The sequence below is a fragment of the Emys orbicularis genome, chromosome 16, assembly GCF_028017835.1.
Source record: "Emys orbicularis isolate rEmyOrb1 chromosome 16, rEmyOrb1.hap1, whole genome shotgun sequence".
NCBI lineage: Eukaryota > Metazoa > Chordata > Testudines > Emydidae > Emys > Emys orbicularis.
Window position 1 is genome coordinate 11,721,910 of NC_088698.1, and position 22,377 is coordinate 11,744,286.

General features: G+C 46.8%; 1 protein-coding gene across 1 annotated transcript in view; it reads left to right on the forward strand.

The window, feature by feature from the left end:
• LIMK2 (LIM domain kinase 2) overlaps positions 1 to 19,875 on the forward strand; it is a 46,912-nt gene extending 27,037 nt beyond the window's left edge. Inside the window, exons 3-16 of the mRNA XM_065417799.1 lie at positions 1,475 to 1,610; positions 3,532 to 3,641; positions 4,427 to 4,615; positions 5,212 to 5,317; positions 6,345 to 6,541; positions 7,394 to 7,580; positions 10,746 to 10,832; positions 11,655 to 11,786; positions 12,084 to 12,140; positions 12,351 to 12,416; positions 13,350 to 13,524; positions 16,176 to 16,231; positions 19,264 to 19,421; positions 19,719 to 19,875. Coding sequence (XP_065273871.1) covers positions 1,475 to 1,610; positions 3,532 to 3,641; positions 4,427 to 4,615; positions 5,212 to 5,317; positions 6,345 to 6,541; positions 7,394 to 7,580; positions 10,746 to 10,832; positions 11,655 to 11,786; positions 12,084 to 12,140; positions 12,351 to 12,416; positions 13,350 to 13,524; positions 16,176 to 16,231; positions 19,264 to 19,421; positions 19,719 to 19,875 — 1,813 coding nt within the window. The remainder of the gene's footprint in view (positions 1 to 1,474; positions 1,611 to 3,531; positions 3,642 to 4,426; positions 4,616 to 5,211; positions 5,318 to 6,344; positions 6,542 to 7,393; positions 7,581 to 10,745; positions 10,833 to 11,654; positions 11,787 to 12,083; positions 12,141 to 12,350; positions 12,417 to 13,349; positions 13,525 to 16,175; positions 16,232 to 19,263; positions 19,422 to 19,718) is intronic.
• The last annotated feature ends 2,502 nt before the right edge of the window (positions 19,876 to 22,377 follow it).

Below are 22,377 nucleotides of genomic sequence, written 5' to 3' on the forward strand. Positions count from 1 at the left end.
CTGTCTTTGGCCCCTCTGTTGCCAAGGGAGTCAGTCAATGCCAATAGTGCTAGAGACATACCTGCTGTGAATTGGACTAAAATTGCAAGTACATAAGAACAGCCATACTGGGTCAGACCAAAGGTCCATCTAGCCCAGTATCCTGTCTTCCAATAGTGGCCAATGCCAGTGTTTCAGAGGGAAAGAACAATGTGGTAATGATCAAGTGATCCATCCCCTGTTGCCCATTCCCAGCTTCTGGCAAACAGAGGCTAGGGAAACCAAGTAGATCAGGGGTTGGCAACCTTTCAGAAGTGGAGTGCCGAGTCTTCATTTATTCACTCTAAGGTTTTGCCTGCCAGTAATACATTTTAACATTTTTAGAAGGTCTTTCTATAAGTCTATAATATATAACTAAACTATTGTATGTACATTACATAAGATTTTTAAAATGTTTAAGAAGCTTCCTTTAAAATTAAATTAAAATGCAGAGCCCCCTGGACCGGTGGCCAGGACCCCGGCAGTGTGAGTGCTACTGAAAATCAGCTCGCGTGCCGCCTTTGGCACGTGTGCCATAGGTTGCCTACCCCTGAAATAGATGATAGTTTTGGTCACTACCAGCCTGGATAAGATTTTATCCCATTACTAATGCTGAGGTCGCCCAATGCCTGCCTCACGGATCTTAATGAAAATATCATGTTAGCAAAGCTGTTGCTACTCTAAATGATTCCAGGTATTCTCTTCATCTGTCTAGTGCTGTGCATGCTCATGTGGATGGCTAGTCTTGCTTCTCAAGTTGAGGGCTGAATGTGTACTGCCCTGGGCACCAGGGCGTGTTCAGCACGCATTTTTCAGCAACACCACCACCTGCACAGGCCTCCTAGCGCAATGAAAGTCACATGATGCAAACTGAGGAAAGGGGGAAGGAACATTTAAAAGAAAAAAATTTCTACTCCAGTGCATCTGCGGAGACTATAACAGTAATGTGCTTACGGAGCAGCACCAGGAGCCTGCAGATTTGGATTTGATTTAGTATTTTTGCTGCAGATTTTCCTTTTCAGCAAATGGTTCAGTCTCTGTGCCTATTGCTTCATCTGTGAAATGAGGCGGGTTAGATTTGTCTGCTTGCTTGCTTCACGTGGATTTTAAGGCTAAATTGATGTCTGAAGTGCATTGAAACCCTTGGCTGCAAGCTGCTCTAGAAGTACCAAATCTTTCCTTGGGGTCAGTTATCAGCATGAAGAAGGAGAGAATATACCTGCAGCATCCACCACTCTGTGAATAAACATTGAGCTTAAAAGGGGAAATGTCTTGTGAAGCTCATTCTTCAAAGGAGAATGTATTCCGCAAACAAACCAGGAGCAGAATTCCTGCTCAGTACAGAGTTCCTTCTGCTTGTGGTGAATTTTAAAGACTGTGGCTGGAGGAAAACTAACTCTTACTGGGGCCGTCCGTGATGAACTGTTGCTAGCCATGTCCCTTTGTCATCTTCCAGGTGCTCTGAATGTCAGGACCCGCTCACTAACTGGTACTATGAAAAGGATGGGAAGCTCTATTGTCACAAAGACTACTGGGGGAAATTTGGGGAATCTTGCCATGGCTGCTCTTTGCTGATGACTGGACCTGTGATGGTAAGGACTCTGCTATGCCTCTTTCTGCCCAGGTACCTGGTAATTGCAGCAGACTGGGGGTTTTAGTCTTAGAATTCAACTGTTGATATGAAGTGTTAAAAGTATGCACAATCTATGCATCTTTTGGGATGTAGATGACCTTAAATAGGCCAACTTGTGAAGGAGGGGTGTGAGGACCAGGAGCATTTTGGGGAAGATGGCAAGGAGCTGAAATGCATAGAACTGAACAAGATGAGGCAACACACTTCCCATCCTGCCCCCAAGCTGTGCATCAATGAAAGTGATGTTCAGGGAACTGAGACTCTGTCGCCTGATACTCAAGTTCCTCTAGAGCAGTTAGCCTCATATCCAGTGAGGGGCTGCACTTTTCCTTGCCTTACGAAAGGCTGCAATTGTCAATTTGCAGTCTTATGCTATGTCTACACTACAAATTACTTCAGTATAACTTATGTCGCTCAGGGGTGTGAATAATCCACTCCCCGAGCGACGTAAGTTATAACGACCTAACACCAGTGTGGACAGCGCTGTCGGCAGGAGAGCTTCTCCTGTCGACATAGACACTGCCGCTCATGGAGGCAGGAGTTATTAAGCCAATGGAAGAACTCTCTCCCATCAGCTGAGAGCAGCAGTCTCACCCAAGGGCCCGGGGCCCTCTGGGGAGCTGTGAGCTGATTTCAGGGAAGCCAAGCAGGGTCAGTGTTAAACTCTCTGGGGCCCAGGGCAGAAAGCTGAAGCCCCATCGTGCGGGGCTGAAGCCCGGGACCCTGAATCCCACCACCCACGGCTCAAGCCGAAGCCTGAGCAATTTAGCTTGGTGGGGCCCTGGGCAATTGCTCTGCTTGCTACCCCCTAATGCTGGCCCTGTTTTTTATATGCAGAAAAACAGTTGTTGTGGCAGTGGTGGGCCGTGGAGTTTTTATGGCATGTTGCGGGGGGGGGGGCTCGGCAAGAAAAAAGGTTGAGAACCCCTGCCTTATAGCATCTTCACCAGAAGTGCTACGGTGCTGTAGTGTAGATGTAGGCTTAGACTGAAGCATTTCTGAAGCTACATGATAAAATAGGACCATGTCTAAAAATGGCTTTCCAAGCCCTCTAGTGGCTGGCTGCAGAGCCACAGGCCCTCAAGCATTTCTAAATGATTGAGCACCTCTCGCATGCTCGAGTGTAACAAAATATTGTCCTGCCCCAAATATCCCACCAAAAAGGAAATCCTAACCCTCTTAAATCAATCTTGGCCAAGAATGAAAAGTATCCAATATTTAGGTAGGCTAAATGAAAGCAGTATATTGTGTACCAGCTAGCTAACGCTACTCTGGAGGCAGTACCGACATCTGCTAGTGAAAATAGTGCAGATGAATTCTCACTATTAACGGAATGTTTTCCAAAATTCCATCAGTAGGGAAGGGTCTCATGTAAGAACTATTGCAAACTATGGAATATGAACAAGCCAATTTTTTTTACTAGTCTCTGCTTTCTGGTAACTGGTGGAAGTAGCTGAATCTTGTGCATTAATACTAGTCTTGCAAAATCATCTCTCAGATTTATCAATTAAGGCTTAACATCTACTCTCACCTGTATCATAACTAGTGGGAAGTCTAATATTCGCTCAAATACCTACTTTGCTCCAGGCTAATAAAAATTTAGCAAGACTACCAAATATATGGAGAGGAGGGGTACCTGGGCCACATTCAGTGTCTTATGTTGATGCACTTGTTTCAGAACAGTGTATTGTAACCAAGGCACTGAGGGAGGGGGTTTAGGAAAGGCAGGATGGATTTGCATTGCTCTATCCGGTATTTAACGTTGCTTAGTCTTGGAGTCCATGTAGACTTACTGTTAGTAGGTGCAGTTATTGCTTCCCCAAGCCCCTTTTCAACAGTGTTCCCTCCTTGATCAGAACTTCCTCTGCCTGTCTGTGTAGGTGGCTGGAGAATACAAGTACCATCCTGAATGCTTTGCTTGTATGAGTTGCAAAGTAATCATTGAAGATGGAGACACGTATGCGCTAGTACAACACTCCACACTCTACTGGTAAGATGGGGCACATAACACTCCATTGATGTCCTGCTAAAATGATCCTGTGGTACTGTGCGCTCCATTGCCTGCTGTACGTGCAAATCACTTCCCCATTCTGTCTAGTGGGTCTGCGTGGTTTAAACACAAATGGATGTTGAAAAAATGGAGAGGGTTCAGAGAAGAGCCATGAGAATGATTAAAGGATCATAAAACATGCCTTATAGTGATGGACTCAAGGATCTAAATCTCTTTATCTTAATAGAGAAAAGGTTAAGGAGTGACTTGATTAGTCTATAAGTATCTGCATGAGGATCACATTGAATAATGGACTGTTCAATCTAACAGAGAAAGGTACAATGTGATCCAATGGCTGGAAGCTGAAGCTAGACAAATTCAGACTGGAAATAAGGTGTAAATAGTGAGAGTAATTAACCCTTGGAACAATTTACCAACAATAGTGGTGGATTCTTCATTCCTGACTATTTTTAAATCGAGATAAAGTTTAGAAAAACATCCTATGTGTTCTAGGAATTATTTTGGGGAAGTTCTATCATCTTGGTTTTACAGGGGATCAGATTAGATGAACACAGTGGTCACTTCTGGCCATGGAATCTATGAATCTGTAAACACCAGAATGGAATGATCAAGTGCATTTCTAGGGGTCAGGGAGCACTGCTTGAAGCCTTGATAGCTGATGATGATAGCATTGTTCCAACCTTTTAGGACAACAGGATCCGGCTACATAGGTTTGCAAGAAGGGATGGGAAATGGCCAGTGACTCTCTTCTGTTCTTTCTGTAGTGGAAAATGCCATAACCAGATTGTGCTGACGCCAATGATAGAAACTCTCTCCACGGAATCTCTGCGTGAACAGCTACCATACACACTGACCCTCATCTCTATGCCTGCAGCCACTGATGGCAAGAGAGGGATCTCTGTGGCTGTCGAAGGTGGCTGCTCCAGCTACGCCACCAGTGTCCAGGTGAAAGAGTGAGTATGAAGAGGCCGTAATAGCTGCATTAGCTGTTTCACAATTCAGTAATTGTGCAGAGGTATCTGGGCAAAGGAAAGTGGGAGCTTCTGACTAACTTTTATTTCTATGAGATTCTCTCCAGTTGCTGAAATGGAATTTCTCATTCAGTGACCACATGTGGTAGGAATGAGATGCAAATGAAACCACGAGTGTTTCTTGGCTGGGCAGTCTTTTGTTCTCCTACATTGTTATGGCTAGCTTAAACTGTGATTCAGGGCAGGGATTCTCCACTGCCCAGAAATCACTTATGGGATTATAGCAGTAACAAATAAAGAAACTAGTTACCTTTCCCTATGGCTTGGCTACTGTTTGTGTCCTTTTCCTGTGGGTATATGAGAAGGTCCTTTATTCACCAAGCTTTCTGAGGTCTTGGCACCTCAGAGAATGCTTACCATCACAGCTTAGTGTTCTCTCACATTAGCAGACTGAGAACACTTCACTTATTTCTGGATCTTAAAAGTGAAGAACACTTGCTGGGAAGTAGCGATCCATTGAACTTCTGATAATCTGTGTTTAGGCGGATTCTCCAGCATGACTCTTTCCTTTCATTTAGAGTCAACAGAAGACATATTAGCCCAGATGTCCAAAATGCCATCCACTCTGGAGACCGGATCCTGGAAATCAATGGAGTCCCTATTCGCACGTTACAAGTGGAGGAAGTAGGTATAGTTTTATCTTGAGTAATCCTGCAGTCTATACTCCAGACTGATTTCCCCCCTTTCCCCCCACCGTGTCGCTTCTACTTTGGGACTTTTTTACAATCTTCTCCCATAGCAGTGCCTATTGCGTGGGGCTGTAATGCTGTCATGGATTTGTACTACAGAACAATCCACTGGCTGTGAATGCAAGAATAAGCTTTTGCTGCCTCTTAGTTTGGAGTCAGCATCTAAGTTCCATTGGGGAGGGGAAGATGGCAGCCGGGAGAGGGCAAATTAGGAAGCAGTTTAGAATAGGGGAGGTGTACATCAACAACTGGTAGGTGGTTAAGGAAGCCTGGAGTGCAGGTTGTCTCAAAGGGAAGGAGTTGGACCAAGTGACTGAGTTGAAGGCAGAGTACATGTATCATCAGGCAGACCTGTTTTGAGAGAGGACTGCTGCCAGGCATGGTCAAGTGAGACTGTATCTAGAAGCTGTGTACGGTGTAGCAAGCGACAGATTTGTCTGCATTTACTATATTAAATGCTTTATACAGTTAATCACATTCAAGGTAACTCGGTGCACAATATTAGGCTACCCTTTCGGTCGCTAGACAAACACTTTTTGTCTGCTGTTGGTGTTAGCTAATATCTTGAGCCTTCTCTTCTAAAGCAGAATAATTAGATCTGGGTTTAGACACCTGGGTAGCTTTACATTTCCCTTATGAAAGTGTATTGATCAGCGTTAGGCATGATCTACATACACTGAAGAAAGCAAGTCCAAGAATAACGTGGCCTCATTCCAGAAAAATAGTGAGCTGGGTCTCTTGTTGCTGATCAGAGCAGAAGAGTATCTAGCTAGAATGAAGAGCTACATGTTGCTAGATTGTGAGTGGTGTGGTGGACAGTTATATTGTGTGCAGCTAAACCACAGCCACAGTGACCCGATTGAGGCACTGTAGATTCTAGCCTGAAGGACATTCAGGTGGCTTCATGTTTTTACAATGGTCCCCTTCAAAGGCTCTTACCTTGCCCTTGGATTTGTGTTCAGGTGGAGGACCTGATTCGCAGGACAAGCCAGACACTTCAGCTGCTCATAGAACATGACCCTGTCTCTCAGCGACTGGACGGACTGCGTCTGGACTCCAGGCTCCCCACCCATGTAAACACCACCACCACCTCACGCTCCATTTCCTCATTGGTCATTAAGGGGAATCTGGAAGGAACACTGAACCGGCGCTCCCTCAGGTACCAAACCCTAGGAAAACTGCACTGCGGCTAGTGCTTCTACAGCAGCAGCTGCAAATCTTCTGAGAAACTACTGTTTTTTCCTAGACTATGAGAATACCACCACGGCCTGTCACCTCTCATCCAGCTGTGCGTGTTTTAGCGTGCCCTAGAGCCTCGGCTGTACAATGCACAGTCTTGCAATTGCAAATGACTGAGTCATGGCCAAGCCAAGCCTGGAATGAAGCATTGCCCGGGAGATGAAGTTGCAGATCCCTTCAGTCATTCTCTATGGACTCCCCTTCGGGCTGGCTTGTTTAATAGTGTTTAGACTGATAAATAAAGACTGAATTGTGGGCTCTAAATCTGCTAACCACTTGAAATAAATTGAAAAGTCAAAGATTTCTGCCAGGCTCAGATGGCTGTAGTGAGAGCTTACCCCTCAGGGACTGACCCCTGCTAAGTGAGGCTTGGGTCTTCAGTGTTAGAAAACCTGCCGTCCCCATACTGGGGTCCTCTGTGCCCCACCAACTTCCTTCATCTTACAAAAATTGCAGATCATCCAGTATCACTTCCCCGACACCTGAATCCGTTGCTCAGAATGATCAGGAGTTCCTTGTAAGGTGGAAGTCGGAATCCAAATGGATAGAGATGTGCTGCTGTGGAGGCTGGCCAGCATTGACATTGCTGTTGGCTCACTCAGGAATTTAACACCGGAAGTGACTCTGCAGCATTGGGTACATGCTGCAGCACCTTCCACATCTGCAGAATTGTGGGAAGCTAGTGAGCTAGATGGTTACTAGCATGCACTCATTTAGGGTAATAGACCTTCCTTGCAGCTGACCTAATCTTCCAGTCACTTTCACTCTCCAGGCGAAGTAACAGTATTTCCAAATCTCCTGGACCCAGCTCCCCAAAGGAACCTCTCATTCTGAGCCGTGACATCAGTCGCTCTGAATCTCTGCGCTCCTCCTCCAGCTATTCCCAGCAGATCTTCCGGCCCTGTGATCTGACACATGGTGAAGTACTCGGGAAAGGATTCTTTGGACAAGCTATCAAGGTGAGTGGGCAAAACCATGACCCATGAACTTACTGCCAAATTCCCAAGTTACAGGATATACCTTCTACAGAAACTTTCAAACATCACAACAAAATCAAGTGACTTTTATTTCCTTCCCAGTAGCGTGCTGGGCCTGGGAGCTTGATTGGCTGTTTTACCATATTCACAGTTCTCTCTTCTCTTGTACTTACTCAGCTTGAGTGTAGCTGGTATTCTGGAGAGATGGCTTACATTCTGCTGAAGAGTTTCTGTCCTGTTTAAATTGCAGCCTGTCTAACAAGCATCTTGTGTGCTGAGGTATTTGTATATAACCAGAGCTGCAGAGTGAATGGGTCACACCTCTGTCAAGGGGACAGGGGGAGGACTCAGTGTTACATGAAATGTCTTCCTGAAGGTGCCCACTCAATCTCCCAATTCAGTATTGTGAAGTTCCCTCAGTGCAAGAGTCTGTGCTAGACAGACTGGGACTTATAAGGGATCCAGTGACAGTTACTGTGGTAAACTGTTTAACAGTCAAACTCTACTCCCCTGAGTATTGACCACATCTGTGCAGAGGTCCCTTTGAGAACAAAAAGCTCCTGCAATAGTAACTCTACTCTTCCCTGTATTAACTGTCTGATCTTAGCCATAGAGTGTGGACCCTTCAGGTGCTCCCTCCCTGGCATTCTGCATCAACAGATTTCCTCCCAACCCCCATAATTGGAGTTTCTGCAGTCTGCTCAGATGTCTGGTATTACTATAGCTGACCCTTGAGTCAGTTTCCTGAACTCTATCTACCTTCCAAGGACCAGTGTGAGCTCTTCAGTACCCTGATCTCCATCCCACTGTGCTGTGGGAATCAGTTTCTCCTTAACCACTGTTGTATCAATCATCCTCCTGTGCTTCCTTGGGAATATGACAGTATGCTCCGGGATTCATAGCGCTAAGTGTTCAATCTTTGATATGGTATATACTAATTGGCATATTTATTTTCTCTGCTCATAGACAAATAGCATGTCCAGGTAAGAAGAAACTTTTCCTCTGCAGCATGTCTTGCCATCTGCATCCCTGTGGGGTTAACAGCACAGAGGCATTTCCTCTCGTGTTGGTGCATGCACTGGGAGATAAAATCTCCTCAGTGAGTTCCATAACAGCATTGTTCTTGTTAAGTTTGTTTGATCTACCAGCCTAAAGAGTCCATTTATTTGTCTTCGTTACTTCCCTTCACTTCCCTTGCCTTTGTCACTGTGCTTTAGACACTTACACCTCTTTGCGAAAGGTGATGGCATACTGCTCCTCAGCACTCGGCTGATGTTTGGATAGGAGCAAGAGAAGGGATGCTGTATTGCTGCCCGGTCCTGTTATCCATGCCAGGTTTTCACACTCCACCTAGATCAGAGTAGCGCTGAATTCTACTGCTCACCTTTAGTGTGCACTGGTGTCAAGGCTGAATCCGGTCTTTCCAGTAGAGCCGTTTCCCAGATTCTCCGAGCTTGTGGTCCCTTTCCAGCCTAATGTTCTTTACAACACTTGTCCCCCAAGACCTTGAACTCTAAACATGAGCAGGTGACACTTTGTAGCCACAACATACCAGAAATTATTTAGTAAGCTTCACAAAACAGAGGTGCAAAAAGGACCCCATCATTGTGAGACTGAGCCTGTTTTACTGATAGTTACTTTTGATCAGCAGTCAGTTGTTATGCTTTCTTTATAATTGTAATTGAAGTGAAGCTGGACTCTACATTTCATCCTCTTATCTATGAGAACTTCCATGGCTTCTGCAACTACAGCAGAATTACTCCTTCACAAACCCCCCAAATCTGAGCTCCTGGCTAATGTAAGTTTCAGGGTCTCCCAAAAAAGGCTTGTCTTTTAATAGCCAAGTCAGCACTGCTGAGTCTGTTTCTTGCATGATGGGACTTGGTTGATCCACTGCTTTTCTCTTTGGGTCACCAGGAGAATAGTCCTGCAGATGGATCTCATGTTCCTCAATGCTGAGTTGAGGGCCTGAGGGTTTCTGCTGGGCTCTTCAGTTCCCACAAAGTCTGAAACAGGAAAGCTCTTCCAGTTTCTTCTCTGAGATTAAGACCAGTTTCCAAATGTTCTGTTGAAAGCTTCTACCCTGTTCTCTATGGACTGAACATCAGCTTGTTTAGGTGCACAGAAATTTAAGCAAGGTAGACTCTGCCACCCAAGCTGAATTACTGAAGGAGTCAGCAGGAGAAGTTCTTCCAGAAAACCTGCAGTCATGCTCTAAATCCAGAGTCAGGCTGATTTCAGTGTGAAAGGAGTTGCTGATTAAAAGGCACCCAGATCCTCACAGAGCAATGCAAAAAAAGTCAAGAATCATTGGATAAGACTTCAACAGCTTTCATGAAGGACCTGGCACAGTTTTCAGGCATTTCAGAGCATGGTGGTGTGTGTGACACAGTGAAGCCATGAGCTTTAGGTACTGTCTCGCATGTCGTCACCTTGGTGCCACCCTTGGAGATTGCAGTACACTTTTTCACACCGAATGTGGAACCTTGACTGCTAGCTGTCGCAACTAAACAGTCCCCAGTTGTTCATCTCCACCCAGCATTGCAAAGGAACAAGTTTTCAATAAGCCCATCAGAAACCTAGCACTTGCTGGAAGCTACATGACAGCAGGGATATCTGTTGACTTGGTGTGAATTGCTTAGTTGTTCTTCTTGACCCATGAAAAAGGGAACCATCCTCAGTAATTTCACTAATACAGGCTGAAGTGGTTGGTTAAGGTCTGTGTGCATGGGGACCTGCTTTTCATGTTTAATTGTGCTTGTATGGTTTAAGGTAATTCCAGGCACACACAGGTGCAGGGTTAATACAGTTAGCAGAGGCTCTAGTAGCCTGCAGCGCACACAGATCCTGCACTGCTTAAAATTGAACCACTAATGGGGGTTCTTGGGATACAATAATATTGTGGACTCAAAGGCCCACACCACAATGGGCCTTTTGTGAGTTTATTTCAACTTAAGAATCTTATGGGAATTTTTTTTTGTGGCAGTTTCCTGCAACTCCCTGGACCTGGTCTGTCTGAATTTCCTCTCCTCTCCCTGGTCAGCGGTGGAGGGAGATGTGACCCACAGTTTGGGAAACCCTGCTCTAAAGCATCTATAGGTTTCATAGGGCTTTCCTTCCTACTGTGACAGTGTCTGTGTCCAACAGGTAACGCACAAAGCAACAGGGAAGGTGATGGTGATGAAGGAGCTGATTCGCTGTGATGAGGAAACACAGAAGACTTTCTTGACAGAGGTAGGAGCAAGATCTCAAGTAAGGCCAGGGAGCCAGTTGTGTGGGGGTTACAGCTCCTCTCTGCCCCTTGGTAGTAATGCATACCAGTGATCTTAGCAGGGAAGCAGCATGTTGGGGGAAGAATGGACCTGGTTGAAAATGTATGTCACAATTAAACATGACTGACTTATTCAGAAAACGAAGATGACTTATTGAAGATTAATGATAGGAAGTCTAAGAGGCACTCTGAGCCTAAGAGGCTATTTGGTTGAACTGTGCTTAGTGAATATAAGTGTAAAACGTAGGATGCATCCTGTACAGCGAGCTTTCCAGTATAAAACATTAATAGGAAACAGCTGACTCAGAGACCAACATCTGGAAGATGTTCCACTTAGTTACAACAGAGAAGGGAATTTTTAAATCAACCTATTGAATGGCTGCCTTCCTCGTTCCCCAAAGTCAGGCTTCTCTGAAAAGCAGCTTCCTAAATACCCGAATGCTTCTCTTCTGGCCCTAAGTATGTCATACAGCACACTAGCTGCAGTGTGGAAGTCTTGTCAACTAAACCATAACCAGCCTAGGGGCTCTCCAGCCTGATCACTATCTTTCAAGAATCAAATAATAATGTAAACAAAGGAGGCAACAATGATCATTGAATTGTCTTAAAGTTGGGCTTTGAATGGACTTTCTTCTGATACCTCTGGGAGGTGCAGTGGGGCTCCACGGATGGTATGTGCCCCTTCTCTCCCAGTGCGGGGACCAGTAAGTAAAGCTCCTGAGAATCTCAGGAAGGCCTATACCAATCTTTCATGGGGGTGGGGGGGGATGTTTCTGCCTCCACAGGTGAAAGTGATGCGCAGTTTGGATCACCCCAATGTGCTGAAGTTCATTGGTGTACTGTACAAGGACAAGAAGCTGAACCTTCTCACGGAGTACATTGAAGGGGGGACTCTAAAGGACTTCCTCCGCAATGCGGTGAGTAAATGCCTCCTGGAGCATGTATGGGCATCCTGATGGCGCTCTGGCTACACAACACTGTCTTTCTGCTGCTGAGTGTCCACAAGAAGCCCAAAGAGCTGGATTGTCATCTCTCCTTTGAAGCTGGTTCCTCCAGGTGAAGGGAAGCGTCCCCTGCTTTTGCCCATGCTGTAGCTGGCCTGTGGATAGAGCATTGTGCTCTCCAGGACTATATCATCTTTCTCCAATTCTAGCAGGAGGTGGCCAGCTAGTGAGATGAGACCTGATCACTCAGGAGTTGTCATTGTTTTGCAGGACCCTTTTCCTTGGCAGCAGAAGGTCAGCTTTGCCAAAGGAGTTGCTTCAGGAATGGTGAGTCAATCTTCTGTTGAGACTGCTCCTCCGGGATTCTGGGTTGAAGCATGGCGGGCTGATGTAATAGTATGTTCTATAATGGCCTGCAGAAGCTACGTGGTAGTTAGGGAAATACTGAGTGCTTATACCAATGTTTTGAGGGGGTTAACTCCAAAGGATGTATTCACGAGACTTGCTCTAACGCTGCTTTCTGTCCCTCTGTTTCAGGCCTATTTGCACTCCATGTGTATCATCCACAGAGACCTGAATTCGCATAACTGTCTGATCAAATTGGTGAGCTCTGGAATATGGTCCTTCCTTTCTTTTCTCCTCTCCTCCCTCTACTTTACTTTTCTCCATGTAATGTTAGCTTCCATGGACACACTAGGCCTTCTGGTTACTCTCCCTGGCAGCGTGGAGACGATCCCTTCTTGTAAGCCTTCTAGCATGTATCCAGTTTTCATTTCAATGTCCCCATAAATGAAAGTTCCACAGCCTAATTTTTTACTTTCACCCCATTAATCCTGGTCACATCCTTGAGTCCTCTCCCATTTTTAAACCCTTTATACTCTGTTGTAGCCTCTTCCCCACTAGTTGTTGCCGAATTGAGCTATATACTTGGCTCTCCTAACCTTCGTCCATAAATTGCACCCACCGTCCCTTTTTGTTTCTTCTCTGATCATTCATTTTGTGTCTCTCCCTCTCTCTCTCTTTAATATGCTATGAGATCTCAGCTGTGGGCTTCATTCCCTCAGCCCTGACTCTCAATGTCCCCTTAGTCTGAATAACGGGTCTACCTCTGGGCTGCGAACCCCAAGGTCAAATCTGAGCAGAGAGTTTGCTAGGAAAGACTTCTGGGTAGAATTAGATAAGCTAGATAGAGCCAAATGCATTATAGCAACTGTAAGAAAGTAAATGGAGTTAAAACTCCTCCTTCACTGCACGAGGACTCATGGGGTGAGTAAGGAGAGAAGACAGCCCATCTGGTCTTGTCTCCCTCTACCTCTTCCCCCTACTCCCTGGGAGACTGCTGGGCTCCCATGTTCGCTGCATTCTTCTAGCTAGCTGTAGGAGGCTTCCTTATTGCCTGCCTGCACAGCTGCTGCTATTGTTACATTGAATGTGCAGTTTATAAGTGACAGGAAATATAGCCACTCTGTGCTAATGAGTTACCTGTGGGAGGAACTGAGGGGGAATCAGTTGTTTGTGATTAAATCCCTTGGCTAGGATAACACTGTGGTGGTTGCCGATTTTGGACTGTCTCGGCTGATTGTGGAAGAGAGAAAGAAACCCACCCTGGAAAAGCCATCTGTCAAGAAGCGAACTCTACGCAAGAGCGATAGGAAGAAGCGCTATACTGTGGTCGGGAACCCGTACTGGATGGCGCCTGAGATGTTAAATGGTAAGATGCTCATAGTGTGGCAGGTGAGGAGCCACCTCGGGCACAGATGATGGAAACTCTGGCCGTTGGCAGCAATCAAATCTATTAGCTGCCTAAGGCTTTAGACCTTCTAATACACAAGCTTCTTTCTTGTCAACAAATCTGGTGGACGTGCTTTCCCTTGCACATCACCCCTGCTAAATTTCCCTGTGGCCAGTAACGTAAGCAGCAAGAAATGGGGAGCCCATTCCCGGGAGTGGCCAAGACTCTTTGGGAGGAGTAATGGGCCTATACTTGCTATCATCCAGATGTTGGAGGCAACAAAACAAGAGGCTTGAAACAATGCGACTGGCTTTGAAATTAACTTGATTCTTATGTCTCTAACGTCCTTAGGGATGCAGTGAATGGGCTGTGCTTCATAGAAATGAAGTACAATAGAACTGTGGGGCAAACTTGTAATGTTGAGTGTTGGACAGACTAGAGGGGAATCCGGCTGTTGCATGGTTCCCCCCACCCTCGGAGTGGGGAGGGCAGTGGCTATATGTCTTGAGGGGCAGATCTTCCCTGGCACTGGGTTAAGGGCAAACACATGTCCCCAATGGGACCTGCTGCCTGTGTTAAACCCGAGTGAGGGGAGAATGCAAACTCAACTGCTTCTGGTGAATTGGGCCTCCATGTGACCAGGGCATGGCTGCAAGGCAAACACATGAACAACTAGAACTGCCACTAAATCCTCCAGGAAGAGCAAACAGGGTCATGGTTGCAGTATAAAGTATTGCCCAGCTGACTTCAACATCAGGCTGTTCTTAGGAATCTCTTGGGAAAGGGAAGACTCTGATTTTATGGTCTCCCTATCCTGCTGCTCTCTGCTACCACTTTCGATGCTACCCTCATCTTCCTTTGAGCTCTGTGCTGTCGGGCCCTTCGGAGCCTGGCAAAGGGTTATCCTGCTTTTCCGAGGCATTAGAGTAGTGTTGCAGGAACGTTAACGTATAGCATGCCTGGCACCTGCCAAGAGAACTGCCAGCTGTGCCCCCAAGATAGTCTGCTCTGACGTCATATCCTGGGGTACCAGGGCTCTTCCCAGATCCAACACTCGCTTGGCCCTGCTACAATTCCATTCCTGGCTGTGGAGGGAGGCCTCTATCTCTGCCTAGCAAGACCAGCCCTGTGGATCCTGTCTCCTCGCAGAGGCCTGCTTTCCCTGTCTCAGCCCTTCGCTGTCTGATATTGTTAGCATTTAATTTATTACCTCTGCAGTCACTGCAGCAGAAACTGGGCATCCAGCTTCCTGGGCAGCCAGCACTGGCTTAGTGTACCATGGAAATGCATTGAAAGGACTATCAGTGTGAATGGCAAAGGCTCTCTGGATTTGACATCAGCAGTCACTTGAACCCTGGGGACACGTTTAGGACTCTGCAATAGAACCCTTTCTCCTCCCTTGAGCACCCTTTTTCTTCCCTTGAAACTGGGCTGTATTATAGGCCTTATGGAAATGAGGGGTGTGTGTGTGTGTGTCTGTGTAATGGCAGTGAAAGAGAGCTGATTTTGATGATGGACATTTTTTGTCTAGCCACAGACTGAATACAGCAGTGGCAGTTTCCATCCCTGCCTCTCCACTGTGCTTCTTGTTCTATCTGAACTAACCTCCTTCTAAGCAGTCCTTCAGCTCCATGGCCCATTCCCTTCTCTGCAATCTGTGGATAATGCCAGTTATGGTGGAGGCTCCTGTGATAACTGAAGCCAACAAACTGTTGTTGGATGGTGTCTACTCTAGGTCATTATCCAGCTAAGATACTGTCCCCATTTCCCAGGCTCTGGCAGGAATATGGTTGGTGCACAAACTTCCTTGTGGTGGTCTGTCAAGAAAAGTTGCCCTGGAAACTTTACAGCTTTATTCTGCTGCCTGGAATCCTGTTTGTGCCTCACTCTTGCAGTAACATGCTTCCATTACTGCAGTGGGGAATACACCTGACCTTTCCAGGCTGCGTCCAGTAAGTTTGGAGCCAGCAAGTGAATTTATTCACTGCTACTTTAAGCCAGCACCACAACAGTTAATCAGAAATGCTCAACAAAGGCTGGTGGTGCGAAAACCAGAGAGCTCTGCCCTCACTGAGCAATCCCTTCAGAAACGTGGAATGCGGGAGGGCTGTTGGCTACTCCAGCCTGTACCTGCATGATAAAGAACAGCTAAGGTGGGCATTGAACATAAGACATAATTGGTTTTTATTCCACTCATTTCCTTGCAAAATAGCCATGGGGGGGAGCAGCCACCAGGCTCTGAAACTAGATGCAGCTGCTCTAGGTGTACATGCTAATTGCTACTTTGCCATGCTAGAAACCCTCTTGCTCCCCCACATCAGTGACTAGCCCCAGATCTGCCTGGGAAACAAATCTAACATTGTAAAATGGTCATGAGTGCAGGCAGGGACACCTCTTCCCCCACCCTTACCAGGATGCTGCCGAGAAAAAAGTCACATTTTACTTGGCTGAGCACGGCTGTGCTTGACTCCACTTCGGAGCACTCGCTGGCCTGCTAGGCTGCCTGGGCCTGGATTGTGACTCTTTCCTGGTGCTGGCTTAGCGGTTGCTGCACAATGGGATGCTATTCGGCCTGACTGCACTAGGAACACCCCTAGTTCACAAAGTCGCCTGTCTTGTATTTCCTGCAGGGCAGAGTTATGACGAGACTGTGGACATCTTCTCATTTGGGATTGTTCTCTGTGAGGTAAGTCCAGGCCACACTGGGGTGTCTAGTGGGTCTGAGCAAGAGGGCTTCCAAACATCACCGGGGTCCTGTCCTACCTCTTCCTCTCCATACACAACAGAAGGCAGCTCTGTGTAGCTGAGTCTGGAGTTCCTGACTCAAATGTACTGTGGCTAGGACTAGTCTGGAGAGTTGCACCTTGTATGCCCATCTCACCCCCCTGAGTGTGGGGGTGGGAGGGAAGAGGGCACTTACTGCTCTGTTGGTGCAGTTCCCGCCTTAAACTTAGAACTGGTGCTGGGAAAGAGACAATCTGGCTCTAGCGTAAAAATCTTGGGATTTAGGTGGCATCTTCCAGCAACATGGGAGCTTAGAGCTGAGATTCCTTCTCCCTCCTCCTGAACCCTGGGTCTTCAGCCTGTAATTAGCCATGGTAATTCAGGGCCTTTGTAAGGTTGAGATTTGACACTAGAGAGGTGGTCAAAATCTGTCTGAAGGTGAAAAGTGGGGCTTAATTCGCAGATCCTGCTTCTAGAAGGAATATGTCTGATCTGGCTGCACGGTGACTTCTGTGCCCCACGCCTGCTGTGTGTAGAAAATAGGACATCTCTTTTCTTCATGATATGAATGTCTGATACAAATCCGAGAACCAATATCCTGTGTGCCTAAAACTTCTCCCCACCTCCTTCCCTTGCATCACCAGCCAGATGTGCGTTACGTACAGATTGTTCCCAAAGGAAAGCACAGCCTTTTAAAGTACCCAATGTGTATAGAAGTGAGAGCAATCGGGGGTGGCAGGGAGACCCGAATTGGAGTTTTCCTTTTAATGCTTGGGTGGAGAATATGGAAAAAATGTCTCATGCATGAATGGTACGGCCTCATCTAGAATACTGTGCTGGTAACCAATGTTCCCTCTAATTTTTTCCATCCAAGTGCAGAATTAATTTTATGTGCACCAATATCGAGGTGATGTGCACCACAAGTAGAAACAAAAAACTTGGGTATGATAGATATTTATTTGTTAAAAGTTACCATTGGGATAATTACTCCAGCCAGGACAGGTTAGGTATTTTAGAACTCACTACTCAATTAAATTTAAGCCTGAGAGAGAAATAAAATTATGAAATGCATAGACCAGTCAAAAAACTAAAATAACAGCACTTTGAAAGAATAAAATGACAGAGAACTTATATGTGCATTGCAGGAAGTACCAAGAAATAACACAAGTATGTGTTGGGATGTGTCCGAGACAGTGCGTGTGTGCTGGCTGCTGGGGAAGTCTGAGACACTGTGCTCTGTCTCTTTAAGGTGCTCACCAGAAGGCTCAGACCACAGCAGCTGAGCTCTCCTGCTCCTGAGACAAGTCCGTCCTCCCCTGCTCTGCAGAGATGGGGTACATGGGCTGGAAGGAGGGGGACATCCTGACATCAGTGCTTCCCTATGCCCTCCCACCCGCTCTGCACAGCAAGCAGGAGGATCCCAGGAGCAGCTGGCCAGGGGCTCCAAGAGAGAGGGCAGGAGCAATGTGGCTGCAGAGCAATGGGGGGAGGGGCACCTGAACACACTGCTGTGTGTGCATGGCACTTGATTTGCTCCTGGGTGGCCGTGTGACTGTGCAGCTTAGAGGGAACACAGCTGGTAACCCATCTTCAAGGTTAGTGCAAATTTGCAGGTGGGGTTCAGAGAACAGTAGCAAGAATGAGTAGGGGCCTAGAAATTCTTATAAAGAGGGATTGAAAAGAGTTGGTTTGTTTACCTTAGAAAGGAGACACATAAGAGGAAACATGATAGAATATATATGAGAGAGAGGTTCTCTTCCTCCCATCTCATAACTAACACAAACACACACACATACAATGAAATTGAAAGTTAGAAAACTCAGAAGTGATAAAAATAATTTTCTATAAAATGCACGATTAGACTGTGGAACTACTTGCCACATGATGTGGTTGTGGTCAACAACTTGGTAATATTCAAAGCGGGACTGTATTTATATGGGTAACAAGAACATCCAGTTAGCATAAAGTATTGTAACAGAGTATTGGAAGAGAAATAGAACCTCATATTTCAGGTCTTAAATCAATCTAGGTGTTGGGGATTAGGCTGAGACCTTTGTGGGGGGCAGATTATCACACATCTGCCTGTTCTGGGGTTTGTTGCACATTCCTCTGAACCATCTGTTGTTGGCCACTGTCAGAGATGGGATTCTAGACCCTATTGTCCACAGGTCTGACCCAGTCAGGCAATTACAGTCCCAGGCTTTGACTGGTGGCCTTCTGTATCCAAGGTGACTGGTAGAATTCAGTGCAAAATGTGTTCAGTGTTAGAAGCCCTTAGATAGAGGCAGAGAACCTAAGTAGTGTCCTGTGTATTCTACAGTCGTCTTCCCCATTTCTTTCCTCTGCTTGGGTTTCCCTTCTGAGATTTTTGATTGGTCCCCATAATAATGTGTTTGATGCACCATTTCTTTCCCTCCCTCCTTTGTCACCCTCCTGTTGCTCCTGCAATGTACTTGCCTTCCCCCAGCTCCCTGGCATGTGAGCTGTGTTGTGGGAGGAGGGTTTTGATAGCATAATGACATAGCATGCACACAGCCCTCCATGATAAGATGTTAATACCCTGGGAGCAGAGGAATTGCTTCCTACTTCAGTGCATGGACTGATAGTGGCTAGGACACTGCACAGTCTGCACTGAAAGCTAAGGTTGTATTGTACCCCTTGCAGCAATACCCTAGGGAGGCGGGAATTGACCTTGGGCTTGGTTTTCCTCTGCCATAGCAGGGAGAGACTTCTAGGGTCAGCCCCTGTACTGCCTGTGAGGTTTGCCTGTATTAAATGGTGTTGCCTTGATCCTCCTTCATGCAACAAGCCCTTCTGTAGCTGGGGACTGGTCCAATTCTAGCTCTGCTCCCCCTGCCCTGTAATCTGACACGAATTGTAATGTTTCCAGTGAGCCAGCCTAGCTCTAGAGACTGAGCAACCCCCACCGGCTAGCCCTCAGCTGCTGTCCCTGCTGCTACAATTGCTGTTCCTGAGCAGTTCTTTCCCCTCTAGATCATCGGGCAGGTGTATGCTGACCCTGACTGCCTCCCTCGCACACTGGATTTTGGCCTCAATGTAAAGCTGTTCTGGGAGAAGTTTGTTCCTGCCGATTGCCCTCCAGCCTTCTTCCCTCTGGCTGCCATTTGCTGCAGGCTGGAACCAGAGAGCAGGTAAGGGGTGTGAAATGCCGGCTAACCCCTAATCTCTGGTTCTCTTCTGTGTCCAGTTTGTATCTTTGCTTCTCTCAGGCTGGAGAATGCCCTCTCCTCCTGCCCCCACTGGGAAGGTGTTGCTCTGCAGAGTGGGTCAGAGTGGGATGGCAGGTATGCGCTAATATCCAGGGCACTTCAGTTGCTGTGTCCTCACTTCATGGAGGAGTTTTTTGCTGCTGTCTTCCTTTCCCCATCACTGTCCCAGGAGCTAGTCCACTGCTGTCCTATTGACCCTGTCTTATCACTTCTTTCTAGGCCCCCATTTTCAAAGCTGGAGGATTCCTTTGAAGCCCTTTCTCTCTACCTGGGAGAACTGGGCATCCCCCTCCCTTCCGAGCTGGAGGAGCTGGACCACAATGTGAGCATTCAGTATGGGCTGAGCCGTGACAAGCTACCTGAAAACACAACCTAGGCGACCCATCCTGTGATCTGTGCTACTTTTCATTGGATCCTATACGAGTGGTGTGGAGGGGAGATGTACTTCGGCCACCTGCAGGGCATTCAGAGGGCACCAACTGCATACTTGGTGCATCACCTCTCCCTCCCCCATGAAACTAAACCGCCATGTCTGTTTGATCTCCTGGTTTCACTGTGGATTTATGGCACATTTTGCAAGTGAAAAGGGCTATTTCCTGCCTGCTGCACCAAGGAGAGCTGCTCAACACAACACAATTCTTTGGGGCCTGTCTGGCTTTGTATCACTGTGGTGCCTTAGAACTTGACATGTGACTGTAAGCTGTGAAATAGTCCTGGCCTATCTGCCAGGAAGGGAATCACTATAGGAAGTCTCCTTTGTTAGGAACTGCTTTTCTGGAATCACTTGTCCCAGACTTTTTAGTGACTGTGCTCTCCTTGGAGGACCTGGAATACACTAGAACTAGGAAAACCAGGCACCTGGCAAAGGGCTTAGTCAGGGACTCCATTGCTTTTCTACATGTCAGGGTGGGAGTTCCCGAGCTGCCTAGGGATTGGGAGAAGCTCTAGGAATTGAGGGGAGCTTGAACGAAATGGTTGTGGTATCATGTCTGTGGGTAGAATTTGTCTCAGTTAGTGTAGTTCACCCTCCAAGGCCCTGTTCAGAAACACTACAGCCAGTGAAAACTGGGCTTTGCTCACCCTCCTGATGTGAATGAGGCTGTGCTCTGAGTCGAGGGTAAGAAGGGGGAGACTGAGTGGTTCTCAGGTATGCTTTTAACTCTACCAACACCTTCAGCTACTGAATCCACACAACCAGTCCCCCAGGCTGGGACCTCAGAGCAGGCAAAAGGACACAAGTCTGAATGCCCAGAACTGCAGCAGCACTCTGATCCTGATGTGCTGTATAAATGGGAGACTTGTCCCCAAAGAGCTTGTGCCTGTTTCTGGGCATTTGGCCTGGTGCAGGTAGATACATGCCTCATAATGGTGGCAGAAGATACCTGGTGGAGAGCTGAATAGCTTTATGCTGAGGCATTTGGCTTGGACTAGGTGAGTGTTTGACATGGATAACCCTCATGAGCGGAAGGAATTTGAGGGCATGCTGAAAAGGTTACTCAAGGACAGATGCTAGTGAATTGGAGTCTCATGTCTTCCGTCCTCTGCGTGTACTAGTTGGAGGATTTGTAATTCAGTAGCTATTACTGCCCTTCTCCAGCAAGACCTGCAGTGGAGGGGAGTTCCATAAGTGTGTCTGCCACTGTTATCTGTTCTGGAGCCCCTGACACAGAACTTGGTCTCATTCTCCAAACAGAATCCTTCTCCAGAGTCATCCCATGCATGGAGGGAACAGAGAGCCTGGGGAGGGAAGGAGGCAGCATATTCACTGAGGCTTTGAACTGGGGCATTAGAGGGAAATGTAGGAGGAAGGAAACCGCTTCCCCAGTAATATGTGGCTGGTGCTACCCAGTCAAAGGCTGGCTGCTGAGTCCACTTGAGTTCCATGCCCTCTTGGTAAAACTGGATTCAGTCTCTGCTCTCCTTTGCAACCCCATAATCTACTAGTGAGGAATGTGTGTTAATGTTTGTTCCTCTATTCCCTAAGGCGTTGGGAATATGTGAAAGCCTGGCCATAGAAATTACATGGGATCAGCCCTCATGTCTGTCTTAAGTTGGTTGTGTTTAATTTGTATGGTGGTGGTTTTAGAAACAGGAAAGTCCTGTGCTGTGAGCCAGTGGGGGAGTTGTCAATTGGGTCCGGTGGATTCAGGCATTCTGATTGTTACAGGACTTTCTTCCTACTACTTAGTAGGATGGGGAAACTCAAGGGAGGGCGACCTGGGTGATGTGTGGGTGGGGAGTCTTAACTCCATGTGATTGCACAGCACAATGTTTGTTGACTAAATTAAAAGCAATAAATATACCCTAGGGACATAAGGCTGTTTGTCTGCTTTTGGAGCTTATAAAGAACATGAGGCTGCCATACAATGGGACCCCTCACTCAGCTGTTGCAGGACTGCAGCAGTGCATCACCAGGGACATCCGACTGGTAGCTGCAGACTGACTTGACTGAGCAAGGGCTTTGTAGAAGGTTAGGCTCTGATGCCTGACCTATGTGCAAATCCTCTACAGAACTGCCTTTAGCTAGGGTAATGGAACAGGTGGCAGTGACAGTAGCTACTGTCAGGCCTAGACTTAAAAATAAAAAGCATTTGTCATTGCCAGTTTTGAAATCACTGAACTCTAGCTGTGCTGCCTGCTCTTAATCCATGCCAGTCAGTGTAACCTCCTGACTGTGTTTACGCCAGCCTTTCCACAGCAAGAGCCAGAGGACCTGAGCTGCCTCTGAGCAGGAAGTAAAACAGAATCCACTTGCATCAGAGCAGAAAAGGAATAATTAGATCCTCTCTCCACAGGCCCAGCCTGCTTAGTCACAGTAGCTTGTTCTGGGCTAGTGAATAGACAGCTGCTTTTTTAGGAATGCTCTGCTCCATTCTAA